General features: G+C 35.7%; 1 protein-coding gene across 15 annotated transcripts in view; it reads right to left on the reverse strand.

The window, feature by feature from the left end:
- Window positions 1-25,815, reverse strand: part of RABGAP1L (RAB GTPase activating protein 1 like) — a 786,837-nt gene that overhangs the window by 254,926 nt on the left and 506,096 nt on the right. For all 15 annotated transcript variants that reach the window (XR_014256708.1, XR_014256709.1, XR_014256710.1 and 12 more), the window contains one exon: window positions 24,999-25,112. Coding sequence is in view for 6 of the 15 variants with exons in the window: in XM_082437232.1 (XP_082293358.1) it covers window positions 24,999-25,112 (114 nt within the window). In the remaining 9 variants the exon portion in view is untranslated. The remainder of the gene's footprint in view (window positions 1-24,998; window positions 25,113-25,815) is intronic.

Here is a 25,815-nt window from a genome sequence, read left to right on the forward strand (position 1 = left end):
ATTCTGTGTCTTCTCTGTGATCTGGACTATAGACTACTCTTCTGGCTGGGGTCCCAAGAGAACTTTATATATTCAGTCAGGAAGTCACTATTTACTGAGCACCTATTATGTAATCAAACACTGTGCTGAGGTAGATACCAAGATGCAAAGATATGGTCTATACTCCTCAGCTCAGAGTCTTGTACAAGAGTTCAGCATGTACAATGAAAAAGTACACAGTGAGATAAGTTCTGATAGTTATATGGAAGATCAGAGGGAAAGGGTGGGTAACCAGGTCATAATGCCAGGAATAGAGATAAAGGCCAGGGAGGCATCTCAGACAAGGTGATACTGTCTTAATCTTAAAGAAGAGGATGTGACCAGAATTGCTGCAAGCCTGGCCTCACATTCTTGAAGGAAGAATACAGAGATGCTTCAGGTATGCTGCAGGGGAAAGGCATGTACAAAGGCAGACAGTGCCAGACACTGTGATAAGTGCTTTTCTACATCCTCAATTAATCCTCACAAAGCCTATGAGATAAGAAAAGTGACATTTAGAGAGGGAAATTAACTTGGGCAAGGTCACATAGCTAGAGCCAGAATTTGAACCCAAATCTTTTCAAATACAGAGCCTGTACACTTAGTACCTTTATTACACCACTGCTATAGATTGTGTTCTCCCAAAATGAAGGAGGGCCTATTTTCTGATTTGCCTTGGGGGTCAAGAGAGATAGGAAATAAGATTCCATACTCTCAAAAGAAATGACAATCTGATCAAGGGCAGCTTAATATTTTTCAATCCATAACTTATGGGTTTAGGGAAGGAGAACTTTCAATTTCTTTATGTAACATGCATGTTTATTAACATACTGACTACAGGTAAAACTTAGACATAAAAACAGAGATAGCTGTTAAAGCTTAATCATTTTGGTGCTAACAGTTATATATAATATAAGTTCTCCTTATTGAAATTAATATGGAAAACACTTAACTTTTTTGTCTTGTGAATAATTGTTATGCATCGATAGGGATGTTAACTTTGAAAATAATTTTCCACAGGGTAGTGGGACTTTGTTTGCCAGCCCAAAACATACAATAACCACTACTGCTCTTGAATTACCTTAAAATCATTAAGGAATGTTTTTAGTCTTACAGCTGGATTGTCTAAAGACTTATCTACAACCTTATTTCTCCCAAAACACTCTCACACACAAACCTTTATCAGATTGGTACAGGAAATACAGAATGGTGTTTCTCTTTTGTCCCAGAAATAGGCAACATACAGTACTATTTTATCAGACAATCACACTTAAAGATGAAGGAAGGTCAGACTCACAGGAAGAATGAAAAGGAAATCAGAAGATGTTCTCTAACAAGATAGAAAGGCTGCTATGTGGGCATGCAAGAAGGGATTAAACTTCTAAAACAGATTCCCATTTAGCTTCTTGGTACTGCTAAAGTACTGCTGTGTTTGCTGATTTACTGGCTATCGATAGACAGTAGTTCAGTTCACCAGTTTTAACCATGATACATTTCGTGTTTCTCCAAAGCCTAACCTAAATATTGAGCTGTCACACAATTTAACATAGCTCTAAGGACAATACTGAGAACAGGAAATACTAACTCAGATCTCCTCACTTTAACAGGAGCTTGACATTTATGTAAAACAATTTGCCATTTATTAGTTAGACAAACTGTTTCATCTATCAGTACAATGAATTTCTGCCAACATGAGGTCAAAATGAACAAACAAACAAACAAACAAATCAGCCTTTGGATTATTGCTCAGTAGCCCTTAAGTGAGTATGTTAGGGAGAAACAACCAAATATAAAATATGTGGAATAAACTCATTTACAAACTGAAAAGAGATCTGTTCTCACAAAATGAGAGACAAAAAAAGAGATACCCAGGAAAGACTATTTTAAAGTAATGCCACAATAAGCTAAATGAAAAGAGATCACAGGGTGACGAGAATCATCAAAACACATGGTTGTCTAAAAGAGATTAGGATAACATTTAAAGAAAAGATTATTTAATACAGCACAAGAATACAAGTGGCTTTTCAAATAACTTTTAGCATTAATTTTTCTAATTGTTAACTAGCCAATAGCATTTATTTATCAATAACTACTATCTATTTTTTCAGATATTTATATATATATAGTAATTTATTTAACCCTTAAAACAACCTCTGAGTTAAGTACTCTTAATATCCCCATTTTATAGAAGAAGAAACTGAGGCAAAGAGAAAGTAAACAACTTGTGCCAGGTCACCCAGTTAGTAAGCAGCAGACCAGAATTCAAACTCAGGCAGCTCCAGAGCTCAAGGCCTTAGCAACTGTCACTATACAGTCTCTAGGTCTTAATGATTGTTGACATGTGTGGCAGAGTTTAGGTGAGCAACAATAGAACCTAATGATAAAACATAAATTTTTCTTTTTGCTATGTATTCAATAAATATTCACAAACTAAACAGAGAGAGAGAGCTTTCGTTAAAGAATGCAGAGGAATGATAATCACAAAGTTTAGGACAGTGGTTGACTCTGGTGAGGGAACACTGAATCTGAGAGGAGTATCTGGAGTATTCAAAGATATTGGTAATAATATATTTCCTAAGTTGTATGTACAAGGATGTTTCTCCTATTATTGACTTTTAAAAATCATAAATACAAATTATGTTTACTCATTTGAATGTATGATATATTTCATAATTTTAAAAATTTAATTAAAGTTTAAAAAGATTACTTATTAGTAACATTCCATTCAACGGTTTGTGTTAAGATTTCAATTTGGGTGACATCTCTAGAATATAAATATATGAAAGACACACATTGAGCTTCACTGGGGTTTAATATAATGATTAAAATAGTGAAATGGACGACCAATGAAAAGTTCTCTTCTTGGAGAAAACTGTATATATGTACAGTAGAGTCTCATTACTTACAGTAGGTATGTTCTATGAAGTTTCTGCAAACACTGAATTAGCAGATACTCAACCACTGTCCATAGGGGATAGAGTGTGTTAGGCTTCTGCAAGTCTCTGGTCACATTTTCAGCAACTGATCAATACATAACCTTGTGTTACGTGTGTTTCTATTTAAATGCACCTTATTTAATATTTACTGTTGACTCATTAATACTGAAATCACTGTCAACAGTGCTGTCATGCACGCCTGAACGAAATTTATCTTAACACATGTATTTCCTCCCTAAGGCACATCACAGCCTTCCTGTGCTCAGCAACACTAGACACTTAGCACGACACTTGGGGGACATTTTAAACAGCAAAATCACCTAAAGCACAAAAACGTGGCACTAACTATACCACAAAAAAGACACTTGGGTATAGTATTAGAGTTGAAACAAGAAGGCAGAACAGTACCCAGTTTCATCTAAACTTGGAACGTATGCATCAGGTGACTCAGATTTTTACACACTGTGCATAGGCACATCAGTGAATGACCACAAAAGAACCAAGAGTATTGATTTTGGGGTTACAAATAAATCTTAGCAAGTAGGTGAATCTGCAAATATGGAATCTATGAATAATGAGGATTGACTTGTGTGTGTGTGTGTGTGTGTGTGTGTGTATCCGCTTAGAACAATATCTGCATCTATCCATGTCTACATATCTTCTTGAAGATATATATCTTTTTGGATACACACACACACACACACACACACTCATATCCAGAATTAAGCTGAAATCGTTTATTTCTGAATTAGTCTACAAAAAGCAAATTGATACAAAGCATTTTTAATTAATAAAGCCAAAATTGTTACTGATAAATTATTAATTTTAAGAAGGGCCACAAACATCAGAAAAAGCAAGTAAATGAAAACTTAATGTGAATGTATCCCCACACTACAATTTAAAGTTTTAAAATTTGGTTATAAATCAATATTTTTATTAAAAATTTTCAGTACCCAATATCCCTTATCATATTCTTTTCACTCAAGCTTTTAGAATATTATCAATGACATGTATTTTTTTAATTTCTTTACTATTCAGTACCAGTAGTCCACAGTGATTAACCATTCATTTACCATTATTTTCTGTGAAAATCAGCATGCGCTTTACCATTAAAGCAATATGGTTATGAGGTTCTCAGATTAGGTGAAATCACAAAATTAGCCCCTAACTGCAATGACCAGGACAGTAACCCTAAAATAATTGACTGTTAAAAAGTTTACTTAAAAATTTTCTTATAGTGGATCTAAATGCCAAATACTTCAAATTCCAGCTCTGCCATTTACCAGCATTATTTAAATTCCCTAAGTCTCAATTCCTTTGAGACAACAAATATTTACTGAGAGTCTACTATGTGAAAGACTGGTCTAAGCAGTGAACAAAATGGACAAAAACATTTTGCTCTCACCATAATTCAAAAAGACTCGTGTACCACAATGTTCATTGCAGCTCTATGTACAATAGCCAGGACATGGAAGCAACCTAAGTATCCATCGACAGATGAATGGATAAAGAAGATGTGGCACATATATACAATGGAATATTACTCAGCCATAAAAAGAAACAAAATTGAGTTATTTGTAGCGAGGTGGATGGACCTAGAGACTGTTATACAGAGTGAAGTAAGTCAGAAAGAGAAAAACAAATACCATATGCTAACACATATATATGGAATCTAAAAAAAAAAAAAAAGGTTCTGAAGAACCTAGGGGCAGGACAGGAATAAAGATGCACACATGGAGAATGGACTTGAGGACACGGGGAGGGGGAAGGGTAAGCTGGGACGAAGTGAGAGAGTAGCATGGACATATATACACTACCAAATGTAAAATAGATAGCTAGTGGGAAGCAGCTGCATAGCACAAGGAGATCAGCTCGGTGCTTTGTGACTACCTAGAGGGGTGGGATAGGGAGGGTGGGAGGGAGATGCAAGAGGGAGGGGATATGGGGATATATGTATACGTATAGCTGATTCACTTTGTTATACAGCAGAAACTAACACACCATTGTAAAGCTATTATACTCCAATAAAGATGTTTCAAAAAACCACTTTGCTCTCATAAAGCTTATTTTCTAGTGGAAAAAGATAACAACCTAAATAAATACTAACATACATAAAAACATACATACACATATGTTTGAAAGTAATAAGTGCACTGGCAAAAAGTAAAGCAGGGAAAGGGGCTAAGGAGTTCTGGGCTAAGAGGAGATTGCAATTTTAAGTAGGGTGGTTAGGGCAGGCCATACCGAGAAAGTAACAGTTGAGCAAGAAGTCGAGAGAGGTAAAAGAGCAAGCCTCATAGATCTCTGTTAGTAGATTGTTCCAAGCAGAGGGAACAGCCAGTGCAAGGGCTCTGATGCGTGAGCAAGTCTGGTATGTATGGCTAGGGAAGAATGCATGATGGAAAGAATAGTAATACATGAAATCTACAGCCTTGTAAACCACTATAAAGACTTCGGCTTTTACAATGAATAAGACAGAAAGCCACTGGAAACAGAAAGACAAGGTAGGTAATTATAGTTTAGACCAGGGTGGCTACAGTGGAAGTGGTGATAAACAGTCAGGTTCTGGGTATATTTTGAAGACAGAGCCCAAAAGACTTCCTAATGGATAGATGTGTGGTACTGTGAAAGGCAGTCATGCACACCCTGTCGACTTTTGCATGGTGGTAAAAGAGTGTGCCATAGGCCTGGAACGTTTCTACACATGGAGATAAGGAGCCCTCACAGCTTTTGCTGGGCTTACTGCCTTGTTTGGGAATATCTTTCCCTTTTCCGGGCTTGATGTGTACTTCTTTGTTCTGCTTAAGTGTGTGTGTCATATGGCACCTAGCCAGCCCCACTGTTATCTATATTTTCAGTGAGGAGGGACTGTGGTCCTTCCCTGCAGCACAAGTAGGGTGCATGCAGACCATCTCCCTGCAACAGCTGCAGGGTAAGACCTGCTCACCACAGGGGACTGACACTCACTACTGAAGCTGATCTTGCTCGCTCTTTTCTATGAGAATAAAGCATTGTTCCTTCCGCTGCCCGTGCGAGTCGTTATCTTTCTTAGTAACCCCAACACCTACAAACCATGCGGTGGGTCGACATCCTGCGACTGCTGCCCCTGATGGTAGGTAACAGTTGTTACTTTCTTAACATGTAGTGTAAGAGAAAAAAAGGAGAGTCAAGGATGAGTCAAGGTTTCCAGTTGAGCAGCTGGAGAATGGAGTTACTCCTAACTGAGGTAGAAGAGACTGATGAACCTTTATGATTTGGAATACATTTGTTTTCTGACCAGACCATTTTCGGTGCAGTGATACAGGTGAAATCCTGACTGATATAAGTTTGGGAAAGAGTTGGAGAAGAAGAAATGGTTACAGCAAATATAGCCAAATCTTCTGAGGACTTTTGTGATAAAGGGGAGCAATTATCTTCACCTATAACACAAAGGTAGTACTAGAAACCACCATATAAGCTTTTTGAGAATTAAACAGAGTGCCTAGCACACAATGAAGTGCTGAATAAATGGTAGCAATGACAAGCTGACATCAAGGAGGATTACTATGCCCTTTTCCCAAATATCCCATTTGAGCCATCTTCAGAATGAACATGAAGCTGTCTGAAAGGGGTCTTACTCACTACTAAAATTTCTTACGGATTCTTAGGTTCACTGACTTCTTGAGAATGATCAGTTTTCTACAGATGCCAAAAAAAACCCCCACCAATTTGTTTAGAGACATAAACAATGTTTAGAGACATTTTTTTTTTGATGCAGCCACCTTTACTTCAAATGTGTGTGTACATACATACTTATACATATACATACATATACGTATACATAATAAATATACATACACACATTTAAGTAAAACACTTGCCCCTCCCCCCCATGAAATTCACCAGCCTGACCTGGAAACCCCTCACCATTTCCTTTTTTTTTTCACTCTTTGAAGCCAGATATGCCAGTGTAAGTCTAATAAATCTTTATAAACTCTCACAAGAAAAACTCATGAAAGACAGAAAGGATAATAACATTCATCTTTAAAACATCATTAAGCTACCATTTCCTTCCTGGTGCCATTAAGGAGAGCAAGATAGACACACACAGAGGTGGCCTGGCATGGTATATCAGACCCTAACCAGAATGACAAGGCCATCCACGTGGCGAAGTGGTGACCAAAAAAGGGGAATCAGTGGCTGACAGGATGAGGAGTACCTGCAGGGTGACATTCTGGCATGGGGTGTTAGAGTCTTACCATGGTAGAGTCCATTTGTGTAAGACAGAATTGATAGCAGCAATGGGAGATTGGTTACATACAGGAATGTATATCTAATGGATAAATATTAAGGATTATGGGAGCTAGGTTTCTCATTGCCAGAGAAGGGAGTTACAAATGCAGGAACGAAGAACACTAGAATTAATCCTCTGGAGTTGGACTGAAATTGGAAGTATTCCTATGACTCCATGGTTTTCAACACATATAAACAGATATAAAAACAAATGTGGCTTTTGCACAGCAAAGGAAGCCATAAACAAGACGAAAGACAACCCTCAGAATGGGAGAAAATATTTGCAAACGAAGCAACTGACAAGGGATTAATCTCCAAAATATACAAACAGCTCATGCAGCTCAATATCAAAAAAACAAACAAAAAATGGGCGGAAGACCTAAATAGACATTTCTCCAAAGAAGACAAACAGATGGCCAAGAGGCACATGAAAAGATGCTCAACATCACTAATCATTAGAGAAATGCAAGTCAAAACTACAATGAGGTATCACCTCACACTGGTCAGAACTGCCATCATCATAAAACCTACAAACAATAACCTACAAACAATAAATGCTGTGAAGAAAAGGGAACCCTCTTACACTATTGGTGGGAATGTAAACTGATACAGCCACGAATGGAGAACATTATAGAGCTTCCTTAAAAAACTAAAAATAGAACTACCATATGACCCAGCAATCCCACTCCTGGGCATATACCTGGAGAAAACCATAATTCCAAAAGATACATGAACCCCAGTGTTCATTGCAGCTCTATTTACAATAGCCAGGACATGGAAGCAACCTAAATGTCCATCAACAGAGGAATGGATAAAGAAGATGTGGTACATATATACAATGGAATATTACTCAGCCATAAGAAGGAACGAAATTGTGCCCTTTGCAGAGACATGGATGGACCTAGAGATTGTCATACAGAATGGAGTAAGCCAGAAAGAGAAAAACAAATATCGTATATTAACACATATATGTGGAATATAGAAAAATGGTACAGATGAACCTATTTGCAAAGCAGAAATAGAGACACAGACGTAGAGAACAGATGTATGGACACCAAGGGGGGAAAGAGGGAGTGGGATGAACTGGGAGATTGGGATTGACATATATATACTACCATGTATAAAACAGATAACTAATGAGAACCTACTGTATAGCACAGGGAACTCTACTCAATGCTCTGTGGTGACCTAATGGGAAAGAAATCCAAAAAGGAGGGGATATATGTATATGTATAGATGATTCACTTTGCTGTACAGCAGAAACTAACACAACATTGTTAAACAATTATACTTTAATTTTTAAAAAATGTGGGCGGTAAACATCAGCAAAGAAAGTCAGAGTAAGGATCTCCAAAAACGTGCTTCTCCTTAACAACAAGAAAAATATCAAAAATTGTCATAATCAACTTTTTCAGAGCTCTGGATATTGACCAAAGGTTTGCAGCAGCCTGAGGAACATTCATTCCAGAAAAACAACTGAATCTTGCTAAGAACAAGGAACTCTGTAGAATTTTAAACTTGCCATAGTTCCATCCCCTGCTCTGCAGCAACATTATGACCTTGAAAACTAACAGCCTGCATTTGCGGTGAAAACAAGCAGCCTGGCAGCCACCAGAGGGAGCACAACGGGGCTAGAGCTCCTGCAAAGAATCACACCCAGAGAATTATCATTATTTTACCTGTCCAGTGGTTCCCCGAAGATTCTACCTGCAAGGCTCACTCAATATGAAAGCCTTTTCCCCCAGGGTCATTTGTCAAAAACAATTACAGGCAACTGTTTAATACTGTGACTGCCTGAGGTGGTAGATAAAAGTTGGAGTAGAGGGACTTCCCTGTGGTGCAGTGCTTAAGAATCCACCTGCCAATGCAGGGGACACAGGTTTGAGCCCTGGTCCAGGAAGATCCCACATGTCGCGAAGTAACTAAGCCCGTGCACCACAACTACTGAGCCTGCACACCACAACTACTGAGCCCGCATGCCACAACTACTGAAGCCTGCATGCCTAGAGCCTGTGCTCTGCAACAAGAGAAGCCACCGCAATGAGAAGCCCATGCACCACAACGAAGACCCAACGCAGCCAAAAAAAAAAAAAAAATGTTGGAGTAGGCAAGAGATTATAATCAAAAGGCTTAAAAGGAAAAGCTTGGAAACAACATGTCCATAAGGGCTATGAAAGACCCAGACATATTTCTGGGAATTTATAGGGTCATACCTATTCATAAGGCTGTAGAGATGCCCAAAGCTTTGTGTATGCTCAGGGAAGGCCTGAGAAGGCTTTAAGCTCTCATCTCTGGCTGACCTTGAGAGTCTGCACAAGCAGAAAATGAAGGCAAAACAGAGTTCTCAACTGGCTGGTTGAGTAATAAAGACATACCTAAATACACACACAGAGAGCCCCATGACAAAGAATGGGAAACTTACTGGTACAGGCATAAGGAAATCTCTGTCCAATCATTAGCTGACCACCAAGCAGCAACTTCAGTGGCCACACATGACAAAGAATATAGACTTCACAAAATTAGTTCACAAAAGTTACCAACCAAGCTACTATAACAAACAACAACAACAACAACAAAACCTGGCAAACCCACAGAGACAGAAAGTTTAATGACTGACAAGGGCTGAGGGCAGGGATGATGGGGTATGACTTCTAATGAATATAGGGTTTCTTTTTGGAGTGATGGCAACACTCTAGAATTAAATAGTGGCGATGGTTGCATAAACTCTTGAAAATACTAAAAACCACTAAATTGTACACTTATTCAAAGGGGTGAATTTTATGGTATGTGAATATCTCAATTAAAAATGTATGTTTGTGTGCATATACATGCATATATATGTCTATCTGTATATTTATATGTGCATACATTTCCTAGCCCTGTCCACTGAAGTGACTTGTGCTATGACATCCCAATAGCAATGAATACATGTAGCATACAGATCTTGGTTTCTTACCATTTTTGACTACAGAAAACGGGGCTCCTTGGAGAAATGGCTAATCATAAAACTAGGGCACAGAAAAAATCTTGGAACATCTTTTTGGCCAGAAAGAAAGGCAATGCTCCAAGAGTGATAGAGTATGTCTATCACTTGAAGGTCTTAAAGGTCTCCCACTGTCTAACTGGGGACAATCTGAGCACCAAAACAAATAATGATAGTAAGAGAATATAATCCCCTGAATAAAATGAGGATTCATGAGTCCATGTGAATATGATAAGTAATAAATAAATGGAAAGTCTGATAAGGAATGGGATATTTACATAGTTACAAATTGTCTCAAAATACTTATTAATTACAAAGGGAAGAAGAGTAACTTTATAGCAGAGAAGCAGAAGGTAAACAGTATCCTATTTATGTAATCAAAGTGAAAATGGGAAAAACCACAACTCTGTGCTACCTGAGAGAAAGAAATAAGAGCAGATCATTCCTTCTGTGTTACTCCTGCCAAAGATGTATAACCTAAATCTAACCATGAGGAAACATCAGACAAATGAATTTGAGGGACATTCTAAAAAATGACTGGTCTGTAATCTTCAGGTCAACAAAGTGAAGGAAAGAATGAGAAACTGTTCTAGATAGAAGGAAATCAAGAAGGCAAGACAACCAAATGAAATATGTGACTCTGAACTAGATCCCTTTTCTATAAAGGATAATATTTGGACAATTAGTGAAACCTGAAAAAGACTAAGCCTTAGGTAGTAACAATATATCAATGTTACTTTCCTGATTTGGATGTTGTATTAAAGTTATGTGGCAGAATATTCTTGCTTGTTAGAAAACACCCTGAAGTATTTGGGAGTGATGTGGCATCATGTTGGCAAATCATTCTCAAATAGTAGAGAAAAATAAAATTCTGTACTTGCAACTTTACTCTATGTTTGAGATTGTTTTAAAAATATATAAAAATATGGAAATACACATACATAGATATAAATAAGTTTGACAGGATCATTAAGTCTGTTGATTCTAATAATAAAAACTTGGAGCTTAAAAAAAGGTTATTAAGTTTTTCTTATATGCTGATAAAAGGGAAAGTATCAACATAAGCTCTAAAAATAGATTCCCTGATATGAAATAATCTAAACACTGGTGATGAGAAATGTAGAAGGCTAGATGTTCTCACAAATATTCACTCACAAAGCAATTTTCTTATCTAACATGGCTGGCAAAATTCCTAGATGTAAGTTTCCTTTTATATAAAACTTTAAAAAAAAAACCCTTGGCAACAACTTAAAAGTGAACTGATATACCCAGTTTTTATAAAAAAGGAAATGTAAAATAACTACCATATCCTTAAAAAAAATTTTAATGTCCCTATTACAAGAAACTACTGTGTGATTATGGTGAATTACTCAGAAGGTTTAGTTTATACTCTTGGATTTCTGATTTTTAAAAAATGGTACATAAAGGACATTATGAAGGAACTCTACAAAATAAAGAAAATCAGCAGCCATGCTCTGAAGAAGCTTAACCTGAATGTTTATGAATAAAATTACAGAAGAAGGAAATGGTAGAAATAAAGAGCTTTTTCAGAGTTTATACACATTAAATTTTCATCTAAAATATCAGTATGGTGACCATGAAAATGCACCCCTCAGAACTCCAACAGCAAGGAACATAATTGACCAAGGGTCTCAACTGCTGTGCACCGAGCAGTTGCACCAAGATCACACTTGCCATGGGCTGCTCCCAATTAATGACTGAGCACAGCAAGAACACTAAGGCAGGCCAGCTTCTGGGAGAAGTGGGAGTTCACAGGCAACCCCAGTGGCCTTGCCAAACTTTCCTTAAAAGTGCACTACAGTCTAAGACACTTCCATCTGACCTTCTTTCCTTCCTCTCTTCTTCTTTCAGGGTCAGACCAGCACTGTGGTCCAATGGCTCTCCCAGCTTCCTTCCCAGTTTCTCTTACAGGCATTTCCCCTAATACATTTTTTTACAATTTAATCCTGTCTTGGTGATAGGCTTCCTAAAGGACATGGAATAACACAGTCAGTTTCATCAAGTCAAGGCTGTAGAGTTAATTATATTGACACCGGGTAACTGGTACTGCACTCTGCTCTCTGGGACAAAGAAAAAAATGTCAGAGACAGCCTCTTCCCTCAAAGACTGAACACACTGCAGAGAAGACGTAAATGAAATTAATCAGATACTGTTCAAAACATAATCCACAATAACCTAAATTTTACAGAGTATTTTTCATCTGTAAATCACTGTGGGTAGAAGTGGGTAGGACAAGCTTCACAAGGGAAGTGGGCAACTAAGATCTGGACAGATGGGAAGGAGGAGGAGAGCAATTCAGATTCACACCCTTCCAAAGTCTTTAAAAGATGCAGGAAGAGCTCTGGTTAAGGAGGAGGCTTCAAAGTTATAAAGACATTGCCAACTGCATAACAATTAGTAAACAGGAAATAAGTGTCCATAAGTCTGTAACTAATTAACTCAGAAATAACTGAGAGTGTATTATTTAGGATATTTAACGCATCTGAATCTGGTATAGAAATAGATCTCTATTTCGAGAAAAATCATAAATTCTGGAGGTACCATGAGTAGAATTTTATTTGAAGGTTCTTTGTGCATGTCTTTGCAGGTTAGTGTTGTTTTTCCTTTTCTCTTTTAAAAAGTAATCTTACTTTTCTCCTTTTCCTCAAAGAGTAATGTTTTCTAAAAAGAGTGACTATAATCAAACACTTAGGATATACTCTAATTCCTGTGTTCTAATTTTATACATTTTTATCATCCCCATAATCCCACCCTTTCTCTTCTTTATTCTAATAATGGTGTGACGGCTTCAATTAGACTTATAGTTGAAAGACTACAGGCTCCACAGAAACTACAAAGCTATTTCAAGAAAAGCTCTTATGGGGCCAAGCACATAAAGAAATTTTTAAAATCTCTTCAGACACTCTGAAGGGCATTACAAATCACTCATTCTCTTTCCAGGACTCCAGCTTCACAAACTTGACCTTTTTATTGCTACAGTTGCAGAAGAACTCCACATTTAAAATAACATTGTATCTTCCCAGTTGAGCTCTGACTCATAGAATATGTGTATTAAAGAGAACAAAAACCCTCCAAAACATCCCTAATGTATGACTTTAGTGATACTAACAAATATAAAAATGTTTTTGAAATATTTATGCAAAAGCTAAGCATGAAGTTAACCCCCAAACACACACATACACACACACACACACACACACACACGAGTGAAGCTTTTCAACTTTAGGTTAAGATTTCTTTTTATGTGTATGTATATGTGTAAGCATGCATCTGATGTTCTGAATAGCTACAAACATACTTGTCCTTGGCAATGAAGCAGAATTAGCCAATTCTTCTAAAACATAAAATTTGAAATGAGTGATTTAAAGGAGGGGAAAAAAACTAAATAAGCTCTTACTCTGAGAGATTAAGATTTACCAGTATGATAATCTATTATCCCACTGTAAACAAGATCATCAGTGAAAGTTTTCCCTCTCCTCCGGAAAATCTGAAACTATTAACCAACAATATGTCTACTGAAAAGTTTGAGGAAAACATTATAAAAGTTTGATCTCTCGTATTTCCTCACAGAAGCGAAATATATCTTATAGAAGGGGAAATTTGCAGAAAACTGCCTGCAATAATGCTAAGAATAGCTAATCAGAGATTTCAGTGGTTTCATACTGTCAGGGACATGAAAATTAAAGGGTAGGGGCCCATCAAAGAGGAAGGTCTCCAGTAAATACCTCAGACTTTTAGTTGAGATCCTGGAAACTCACTCTCTAAGCAAGAAACAGTCAAAACTGGCTCAAAGGGATACACCATACTCCATCTTCCTACCAGAGGAAAACTGAATCTGCTCTGGAGTAAAATATCAATAACATCATCCAAAGCCTTTATAATTTTTCATACACAAGACCCAGAATTCTATTAAATATGATCAAGCATGAAAAAAAAAAAAGAGCAAATAAATAAAAATCAAGAGAAAATAGGAATACATTCATAGGTGATCAGATATTAGACTTTATCGGACTTGGACTTTCAAATAACTATGATTAATCTGTTCAAGAAAATAAAAATATATTTTCACCAAGGAACTGGAATCTACTTTTAAAAAGAATCAAATGGAAATTCTAGAAATGAAAAATAAAACAACAATAATTAAGAATTCAATAGACTGGAGAAAGGATTAGTAAAAAATATCCAGATGGAGCCACCAAGAAAGGATGGAAATATATTAAATAGGGTAGAAGACATAAGGGATAGTAAAATATTAGTACTTGGACAGCCACACTAGAGGACAGAGGCAAAACAGTATTTGGGGAGATATTGGCTAAGCATTTTCTGAAAGTGACAAACTATGTCAAGCCACAGATTCAGTAACAAACTCCAAGCAGTATAAAGAAAACCACACGTAAGACACATTATAGAAGAAACAAACATAAATAAAAAAATTTAAAAGCAAAGAAAAAAAGATGCATTACCTTTAAAGAAACCATGATAATACTGATAGCCATCTTTCAACAAAAATGATGAAAGCCTGAAGACAACAGAATAACATCTTTAAAATCCTAAGGAATAATAACACCAACCTAGAACCAAATGAAAATATCTTTCCAAAATAAAGACAAAATTATGAGGTTCTCAGAAAAGTAAAAAATAAAGAATTTTCATCAGCAGACTTTCACTAAAGAAATATTAAAGACAGTTCTTTAAGCATAAGGAATATGATCTCAGATGTACTCAGGCAATGCAGAAAGAAATGAAGAGCACAAGAACAGATACATAGGTGAATAAGTCTAAATGAACACTGATGGTTTAAGACACAAAAAATAACATCCTGTGCATGTGTTTGGGGGGGTACTGATACACAAACATAATTAAATACATGACAAAAACAGAACAACAAGCAGAAAGTGGTACATGGAGTTAAAGAGATATAAGTTTCTTGCATTATCCTGGAAGTGATCGATGATTTAAGTGATTGATCACTTAAGGTGTGATTGATCATTTAAGGTGGATTCTAATAAGCAAAGAATGCACATTGTGATCTCTAGGGTAACTAGTAAAAGCATAAAAACTGCATAACTAATAGTTACAGTGTGGAAAATGGAAAAACAGAGGAAAAAATGAGCAACAGATGAGACATATACAGCACAAATAGTGAGATATTAAGTTTAAAATCAACTATGTCAGTAAGTTCATTAAATGTAAATATACTCAATACCCCAATAAAAAGATAAGATTGTATATAGTTTAAAAACTCAATTATAAGATGCTTAAAGACACACTGTACATACAAGGACTCAATTGAAAATGAAAGGATATTAAAAGTATTACAATGCAAAAATAAAGCTAAGGTGGACATACTTATATTGAAGTTCAAACTAGCAACAAGAAAGACATTTTATAATGATAATAAGCTTAATTCAATATGAAGACATAACAATACTAAATTTGTATGCACTTAATAACATAACCTCAAAATACATAAAGCAAAACTTGGCAAAATTAAAAGGAAAAATAGACAAGTCCAAAACTCATAGTTGGGAATTTTAGCACAACTTCATCACTAACTGATAGAACAGACAAAAACCAAAACCAAAAACAAAACACACAACAACAAAAAGAGTAACTCTAAAGAAAATCAGAAAAACATGATTACAAAGTTTATCTAATTGAAACCAAAACAGGACATGTTCAGGTCATAAAGCAAGTCTCAACAATCCAAAGTTTTAAAATCACACAGAGCATATTTTTGACCATAGTGAAATTAAGCTAGAAATCAATACCCAAAAAAAAGAACTTAGAAATCAATGAATGTGATGGACCAAAGGAATCACTATGGAAATTAGATAATATTTAAAACTAAATGATAATAAAATATGGCATCAAAATTGGAGAGGTTACAATGGAATACTACTCAGCAATAAAAAGGAATAGAACACTGAAGAACTCAATGACATGAATGAATCTCAAAAGCATTATGCTGGAGAGAAGCAGAAGTATGTGCTGTATGATTCATTTACATTAAATTCTATAAAATGAAAACTAATCTATAATGGAGAAAGAAGATAATGGGGTTACCTGGGATCAGGTATAGGTGGGGGGGGGGATTGACTGCAAAGGGGCATTAGGGAACTTTTTTGGGTGATATTAATTTTTTTTAACATGCAGAATTTTATTCAAGAAGAAAAAATGCAGATATCAATGAAATAGAAAGTAAATATATAATAGATAAGATCAACAAAGCCAAAAGTTGGCTCTTTGAAAAAACTATTGATAATAAAATTGATGAACTATTTCTTCAATGCAATACCAATCAAAATCCTCAAAGCATGTTTTCTCCTGAAAATCTGCCAAGCTGATTCTAAAATATGGAACTACAAAGGACCAAGATAGTAAAAATAATTTTTAAGCAGAACAAAGTTGTAGGCCCAGCACCACCAGATAATAAGACTTCTTGTAAATCTATTTTAATTATAATAGTGTGGTATTGGTATAAAGATAGATAAGCAGATCAATGTCATAGAGTGGTCCAGAAATGAAAACATCATTTTTAAGAGATATATGCACTCCCATGTTTATTGCAGCATTAGTCACAATAGCCAAGATATGGAAACAGGCTAAATGTCCATCAGTGAATGAATGGGTAAAAATGATGTGGTATATATACAATAATGGAATGTTATCAGCCATGAGGAAGGAGGATATCCTGCCATTTGGGACAACATGGATAAACCCTGAGCACATTATGCTAAGCAAGATAAGTCAGACAGGGAAGGACAACTGCTATTTTATATCACTTATCTGTAGAATCTAAAAAAGTCAAACTCCTAAAAAACAGAGAGTAAAGTGGTGGTTACCAGAGGATGCGGTGTGTAGGGGGGAGATAAGATTGATGCTCCTTAAGGGTACAAACTTGCAATGAGTTGTAAATAAGACATACAGATCTAATGTACAGTATAATGAAAATAGACAATATTGTACTATAATCATCAAAGATGTTAAAAGACTAAAACTTAATTATCCCATCCACTAAAAAGATAGGATAATTATGTAATGTAATAGAGGTGCTAAATACCAATACAACAGCAATCACATTAAAATATATAAATGTATCAAATTAACATGTTGTAAAACCTTAAATTTACATAATATGTCAAATATATTCAACAACAACAAAAAAGAAATTAAAAAGAAAGCCAGAATTAGGGAAAAAAGAAGAATGGTCCAGCTACAGACCCATGTATACATGGACCTGATTTTTAACAGAGATGCTACAGCAATACAATGGAGAAAGAATGATTGTTTAAAAACAATGCTGGATGCATCAGAAATACATATGGAAAGAAAATAAATCTTGACTTCTACCCTATACAAAAATCAATCGTAGATGGATCAAAACCCTCAATGTAAAAAGCAAAAGAATAACATTTCTAGATTACATCAGAGAATATTTTCTTGACTTTGGGCTAGGCAAATATTTCTTAAGCAGGACACAGTAACACTAACCACAAAAGGAAAGATTAATAAATCTCGCCTCTTTAAAATTAATAGCTTCTGTTTATCAAAAGATACCATTAATACAGTAGAAAAGCAAGCCATAGAGAAAACATTTGCAACACATATATCTGAAAAAGGATTCATACCCAGGATATACAAAAAAATCTCCTACAAAGCAATAAGAGAAAACCCAGTTGTTAAAATAAGCAAAAGACAAACAGGTTTGTCGTGATAGAGGATATCCTAATGGACAACAAGCATGAGAAAAGATGCGGATCCTCGACAGTCATCAGGGAAATGTATGTGAACCACAATGAGATAACCACTACACAGCCACCAAAACGCTTACAATTTAAAAGTTTATCAGGTTTTGGTGAAAATCCAGAACAACTGGAATTCTTATACACTGCTATTTGAAATGTAAATGGTTAAACTTTGAAAACTTGTTTGGCAATATCCACCAAAGGTGAGCATGCCCATATCCTTTGACCCAGAAATTCTATTCCTAGTAGATATCTAACAGACATGCATACATATGTGCACAAAAACATTATTAATACAAGTGTATATATACCAGCATTATTCATAACTGGAAACAACCCCAAATGCCCAACAAGAGTAGAATGGGTAATATATTGTGATATAGTCTTGCCATGGAATATTATGCAGCAATGAAAACAATGAATTCCTGTCATACAGGAATATGGTTACATATTCAATACAATAATATGGTTAAACCTCATAGACAATGGGAACAAAAGAAACTATACACAACAAGATACATTTTGTGAAATTCAATTTTTTAAAGATCCAAAAGAGGTCACATGTATGACATGTACAATATGGGAAATATAGTCAATAATTATGTAATATCTTCATCTGGTGACAGATGGTAACTAGACTTATCATGATGATCACTTTGAAATATATAGTAGTATCAAATCACTATGCTGTGTAACAGGAACTAACATAGTGTTGCAGGTCAATTATACTTTAAGAACAAACAAACAAATTAGGATCAGATTTGTAGTTACCAAGAGGCAGGGGGTGAGGAGAGGGAACTGGATAAAGGCAGTATGTTATACATGAAAGCTGTTAAGAGAGTAAATCCTGAGAGTTCTCATCACAAGAAAAAAAAAACACTTTTTCTATCTCTTTAATGTTGTATCTGTATGAGATGACAGATGTTGACTAAACTTATCGTGGTAATCATTTCATGATGTATGTAAGCCAAATATTAGGCTGTACACCTTAAACATATAGAGTGTTGTATGTCAGTTATATCTCAATAAAACTACAAGGAAAAAATAAAGTTCAAAACGAGGCAATACTAATATATGGTAATAGATGTCAGAATGCTGTTTACCTTTGGGGGAAGTAATTACTAGCAGAGAAAATAAGGGAGGCTTCCAGAGTGCTGGCAAAATGCTTTATCTTTGTCCTAGAGCTTACACAGCAGTGTTCACTTGGTAAGAATTCACTGAATTATAGCCTCAATATTTGTGCACTCTATTATGTGTGTATTAAATGTTAGACTTACTAAAAATTTTTAATGGTAACAATGAGACCTAAAGTGACTTTTAAGGAAACTATTCTTTATAAAGATGAAGGCCTAACATGGATGAACCTTGAAGGTATTATGCTAAATGAAATAAATAAGACAGAGAAAGTCAAATACTGTATGATCTCACTCATATGTGGAATCAAACAAAACAAAACAAAACCACAACACCAAACTCAAAGAAAAAGAGATCAGATTTGTGATTACCAGACTACCAAAGGTGGGGGTGGAGGAAGGTGTTAAAAGGTACCTATGGGGATCAAATAACAACATGTACAGAAGTGCTTTCTAACCACAGTGCTTCACAAGTTTCCACTGTTACTGTTGTGATTATGTCAATCATCATCTGAATATTAGGAAGGTACTCCAAGCCTTCCTGTATGGCCTGAAAGAATTAATTTTTCCTTAAGAAAATTAATTTGTTTGAGAATACTCTGCTATCCCTCAAGGTCTTCTGAAACCACTTAATTCACTGTTCATTAGGATGTGCTGGCAAAGCAGAGTGGCCCCAGGGGCTCAAAGGACTCCTCAGCAGCCCCCCCCCCCCCGTTTGGATCCGCCTTAAAAGGTTACTGTAATTCAGAGAAGCACGCCAGCAACCCAAGGGTGAGAGAGGAGGTACACAGAGAACAGAAAAGACCTGCTTGATTCTCCAAAGGCTGCCTGATTCCCCCTAGGTACTGCTCTAAACTAAAACTTTTTGGTGCATTTTGATCCAGGAATGCCTGTCATTCCACACCAAAGAGCCCTCATTCTGGGGCCAATCAGGTTCCAAGGACATGAGTAGGAGGAATCTCACAGGTTGCTCAAGCTGTTGGTAAAACTGGGCTACGCAGAGTAAAGAATAGCAGGCTACAATGTGTTCAGAAAATCTGTCATTAAAACTAGGGATCATTCAGGAACCCCAAGGAAGGGAGCTGCATTACGAGTAGTCAAATAGATAGAAAACTATGGAGAGTACTGTCGACTCCATGAAAAACAATTCAGCCCTATAATCACAAATACCCCCATAAATCTAGAAAACAATATAAATAATGTATGATTATATCCAATTTCACAAGAGTTGGTGATCATTTACATTCTTCAAAATCATGCATCAGATCACTCATTACTTTGGTATCAAAATAACTCCTGAAATGCTTTAGTTCTTATATTAAATCCAATCTTGTTTTGAGAAAAATATTTGCGCGACAGGGGTTGTTTATTTTTGTCCTTCTACAAACCATTATACTATCAAATTATTAACCCAGATGAACAAAGGTATTGATTTCTCTGTAATATATTCAACCCCCCCCCATTCAGTTCACAGCCATAGCCTCTTTGATATAAAGCAGTTGCTGTAATCAGAAAATGTGAAAAAGCAATATGTCTCAAATTAAATGGCACAAGAGTCACTTCAATCTATTCTGTTGTGAACAATGTTTTAGCTAATTACTATGACTGACTCGTCTTAGGTCTTATAAAGAGATGTATATCTAGAAGTAAATCACTAAATGCACTACATTTCATGTGTGCATGAAACACACTCCCAAACATAATAACAGAAAGCCAGCTAAAGTTTTCAAAGTAAAATCACATTCCTTTATAGTCCTGGTATTGATAAACAGAGCTAAGACCTAACACAGGAATTAACTGTTAAATTCTGCATTCAATATGTTATATTTTGGAAAAAAAAATTTTAAACAACACTTAAAATCATAGCAAATTGTAATTAGAATAATCTTATCACACCCCACACGCTTACTGAGGAGGAACTTTAAAAAGTGATTTTCCCGAAGTCTTAGATCTGCTTAGAGGAGGAATCAAGACCAGAACCAGATCTCTTAATGTTTAGTCCTTTAAACTATGCCAACCTGTCTCCCAAATAAAACCAGATTTTACATCATATGTAAATTAGAAAAGTCCTAAGGATACTTGGGGAAGAGTCGTATATTTTTCCTCCTTTAAAGGACATTATTTTAAAATATGTTAGTGACAAAACTAACAGGAAAGAAAGGAGGGAGGAAGGGAGGAAGGGAGGGAGGGAGGGAGAGAAGGGAGAATAGAGGGAGGGAGGAATGGAGGGAGGAAAGGAGGGAAGGAGGGAGGGATGTCAAAACCATCTCATTTCCAGAATCCTATGAATCCTATTATACTTTCAGTTCTACTTCCACACATAAATTTATGACAACAGAAGAATCTTTGAACCACTTCGATTTCCTCCTACTCTGAAAAAGATATTAAGAGGCAAAAACTAAAATTGACAGGGTCATTAAAACATGACAGCGAGTTTTAACCGTCCTCCCTCTAATCTGACAGTTCAGATCATTCCTCATTTCACCAAAGTCACAGAAAACTTTTCAGCTCCAAAGTCAGACTCTTATATCCTTGAAACCAGAGTTGATTTCTGTACTTATTCTAACTGAAATTCTCTCAGTAAATTTCTGTCTCAATTTAACAGCACAGCATATTATATTTCTAGACTAGGCTCCATTGATGAGGAGTTGTCAGAAATAAATGAGGTAATATATACGGAAACACTCTGTAAATTTGAAATTACTATAACACATGGAAGGTACCGTATTAAAAAGAACTCTATAAGTGTGCTGCTGATGTGAATACCGCCATTCTTAGTGATAAATCATTAAATGCATTTCGTTTACAATCAGGAGTGAGACAAGGATGTCTACTATCATTACTTCATTTGAGCACTATAATGGAGGTGCAGTAAGACAAGAAAATAATTAAGGAAAAAAAAAGAATAAGAATTGGTAAAGAAGAAGCAAAACTGTCCTTATTTACACATTATATAACAAAGTGGCTGATTTAAGGTCAAGGTTTTATTAATGTTTCTTCAGTTTTGTGCAAGGTATCCAGAATGGAAACTCAGTTTTATTGCCAAGAATGTGAGGTATGATGTTAGATATTATTCTAAAAATAAAAATGATAGAACAGGTAGACCACACTCAGTGACCTTAAAAGTCATACATGGTAGTATAAAGGCCATATGGCTCAAATTGAATACAAAAAGCAAAGGAAAGTGGATGTACAAACTTGAGAAGAATATCCAGTTCTAAATTACTCGTAAGTAGGCTCTCCTCTTTGTGATTATCACCACCATCTGAGGTTTCCCTGCATGAGGACTGGACTACTAAATCATAGTAGGTCAAGAGGAGAAGGAATTGTGTCGATTAAAAACCAAGAGGTCCACATGGTAGGAACCCAGAAAATTTTGGTTTCTCCAACATTTTCTGATATATTCATCTCTGCTCTCCTCCATTATCAAAGACTATTGTAAAGTTATGTTTAGGTAGTATATATTTTAGTACAATATTAAAAGCCTTATCAACTTTTATTTACTACCTTGAATTTTGTAATGTTTTTAACAGGATTCTTTTGTTTTCCATAAAATTTAGTGCAATTTAAGCTACTCAGTAATTATAATATGTCTTAGACCTATATTTTTATGATATTCTTTACTCAGAAAGAGATTTAAAACTGTTTAATCATGTTACAAAATACACATTGATAATTTAAAATGGTTACACAAGCTGTGTGAATGCATAACAAATACTTTCTAGTGAATTCAAGGTTGGATTATCTGCAATATGAAAGCAAGGGGTATAAGCTACTTAAACGTATCAACCATTTAACTTTTATCTTTGTGTTTAGTAGTGTTTCAGATATTTCCCCTCTAAATATTACATAATGAAGCAAATACTGTTTTTACTACAACGGAGCAAAACTGTTAAGGCAGAGGCTGCAAGCACATAGAGCTTTCTGTTTTAGCTATGTGAAAAAAAGTATCTAGTATCAGAGAAAAATTGAGAGAAAAGTTACTGAATGGCTGAAAGTATACTAAATGCTAGGAGAAAAATGTTGTTCCATATACTATAAGCCAGATCTTTCTAAATAACTTAGAAACTATATAAATTTTGATATCTTCCTTACACAAGCCAGAGACTAATTAGCTTGTAGAATTTCAAAACTGCTGGAGGGCTTCCCTGGTGGTGCAGTGGTTAAGAATCCGCCTGCCAATGCAGGAGACATGGGTTTGAGCCCTGGTCTGGGAAGATCCCACATGCCGTGAAGCATCTAAGCCCGTGTGCCACAACTACTGAGCCTGTGCTCTAGAGCCCGCGAGCCACAACTACTGAGCCCATGTGCTGCAACTACTGAATCCCGTGCGCCTAGAGCATGTGTTCCGCAACAAGAGAAGCCACGCAGTGAGAAGCACGCGCACCGCAATGAAGAGTAGACCCCGCTCGCCGCAACTAGAGAAAGCCCGTGCGCAGCAACAAAGACCCAACGCAGCCAAAACTAAATAAATAAATAAATTTATTAAAAAAAAAAAAACTGGTAGAAATTTTTTTTAAATAATTAGGTTTTCCTTTCACAAGCGTATAATGAATATATTATATTTTTTTGTGGTGTTTGATGGTTTTTGGCATTTTAAAAACTAGATGACATATCATGTTCTAGAAATTAGTACACTCTCAGACTTTAAGTTAGTTATACATTTCTAGCTCTAAATGATATATCCATATAAAAACAGATTTCTGATCAGTGTGTACATTTATAATCCTCCAAACTGGCTACATCAAGAGAAAAGAAAAAATAAAGACAAGACAGGAGTAGGCAGAGGGCTAAAACACAAACATGCAAGAAGGATTTTAGGCAGTGTGCCATTTGCAGAATTAAACATCAATCCTACTTGGTTAGCATATGCAGGTAGTACTTTATAAGTGCCATTTAAAAAAACAGTAAATATTAAATGATATTGATATGTGAGTATATTTCTGACTACCTACTGGCTAATTTTTGCTACTTAATAAAAGGCTAAATTTGATTATTCAGAAACTTACTACCTAACTTGAAAATTAGCCATGGTGTTTGTTTTTTCTCCATATTATTACAAGATTTTTGGTGTTGTTCATTATTCATCAACAATCTCTAGTGGAATGGTAGGTAAGGACAAATGTTGAGTATACCCATCACAATTTGCAGGGCATCTTAACTTTGAGGATAAAGGGCAAAACTTTATTTGATGGAAATTTTGCAGTTTTGAGTCTTTGGCCTTGATTAGCATGGACAATATAAGTTAATGATATATAATGATTTGAAAAGTCATTCTGCATTTCTAATATAACTTTGAGAAATTAATAATCTGATAGCTATTCTCCACTATTAAACACAGAGCCTTTTTTATCCAAGCAACACATATTTACTGAAAGTCAGTAAACAGTTTTCTTCCAGATCTACTAATAATGAGGGAGAAGAAAGATTTCAAAATGGGATATAAAAACTGCACAAAGATGTATGACGTGACATAACTCAGAATACATCAACAATATCACAGAACTTGCCAGTATTCAAAAACAGGTGCCACACTGTTTCTTACTCTTGCCTACTGTCAAAAACTTGAGACAACTGCCACATTACCTTGTCAGATGAAGAGTCATCAGGACTCCTCTGAGCCTTTACTGCAGTAGCCTGAGAGGACCTTCTGTTCCTCTCCTGTTAGCATCAAAGCCAAACTGAGGTCATACTACACCTCTTCCCTCACAAGAAGGCACAGAACATGCAGCCCAAACGTCACCCTCAGGACTCAGTACTGAGGATCTGGTAGTGTAAGTATAAAGCAGAGAACATGGCACAGTGCAAATCTAAAAATCTTTAAGATGGGTTCCTAAAATATAGCCCTATATAATAAGTTAGAAAAAAATAAGGTGGAGGGTCCTACCTTGCAGATCTTGTACAGAGATTCCTGGCCATCTCCTCCGGTATCTTTAAAGTAATCATGTGCAGGAAATGTACGATGAATATCTCGAGTAATAACACTCTCCTGGGCTGAGTCCTAAAAAAAAAAAAAATAGACTTGGTCATTAATTTAAAATTTCTTAATTATGAAAAATAACGTTAAAAAATTTCAAACAGCACAAAAATAGTATGCTGCCCTCTCCATTAAAAAAAACGAACAAACAAACAACTGCCTTCCGTCCCAGACCCATAGTCCCATTCATCAGAGATAAATACTATCAACAATTTCTTTTGTGTCCTTTCATCCATCTATCTTTAGACTTGTGACTGTGTGTTTATGTGAGGGGGAGGGAGGGAAGTTGTATACACACATCTCCATCCTTTGCTTTTTGAAGCACAAATAGAAGAAAACTATCTGCTCTTTTCACTTAATGGGATAACTTATAGAATATTCTTGATCAGTACATGCAAATGTATTTTATTATCTTTAATAGCAACTCTTAAAAAGAATGAGGCACACCTGGATATGAACATATCATAGTTTATTTAATATTCTCTTATTAATGATTTTTTTGCATTTTTCTATTTATATCACAAATAATATCACTAGGAACATTTTTATGCATACATGTTCAAGATATATTCCTAGAGGTGGAATTGCTAGGTCAATGAATATGCATTTCCATTGTACCAACACATAATCCAAACAGTGGTAGAGTATGTGTTTCTCCACACCTGCCCCACACCAAATATTATTTGACTTTTTAATTTTTGACAATCTGATATGTGAAAACTCAGAC

This window comes from Balaenoptera physalus (genome assembly GCF_965194825.1).
Source record: "Balaenoptera physalus genome assembly, chromosome: 1".
NCBI lineage: Eukaryota > Metazoa > Chordata > Mammalia > Artiodactyla > Balaenopteridae > Balaenoptera > Balaenoptera physalus.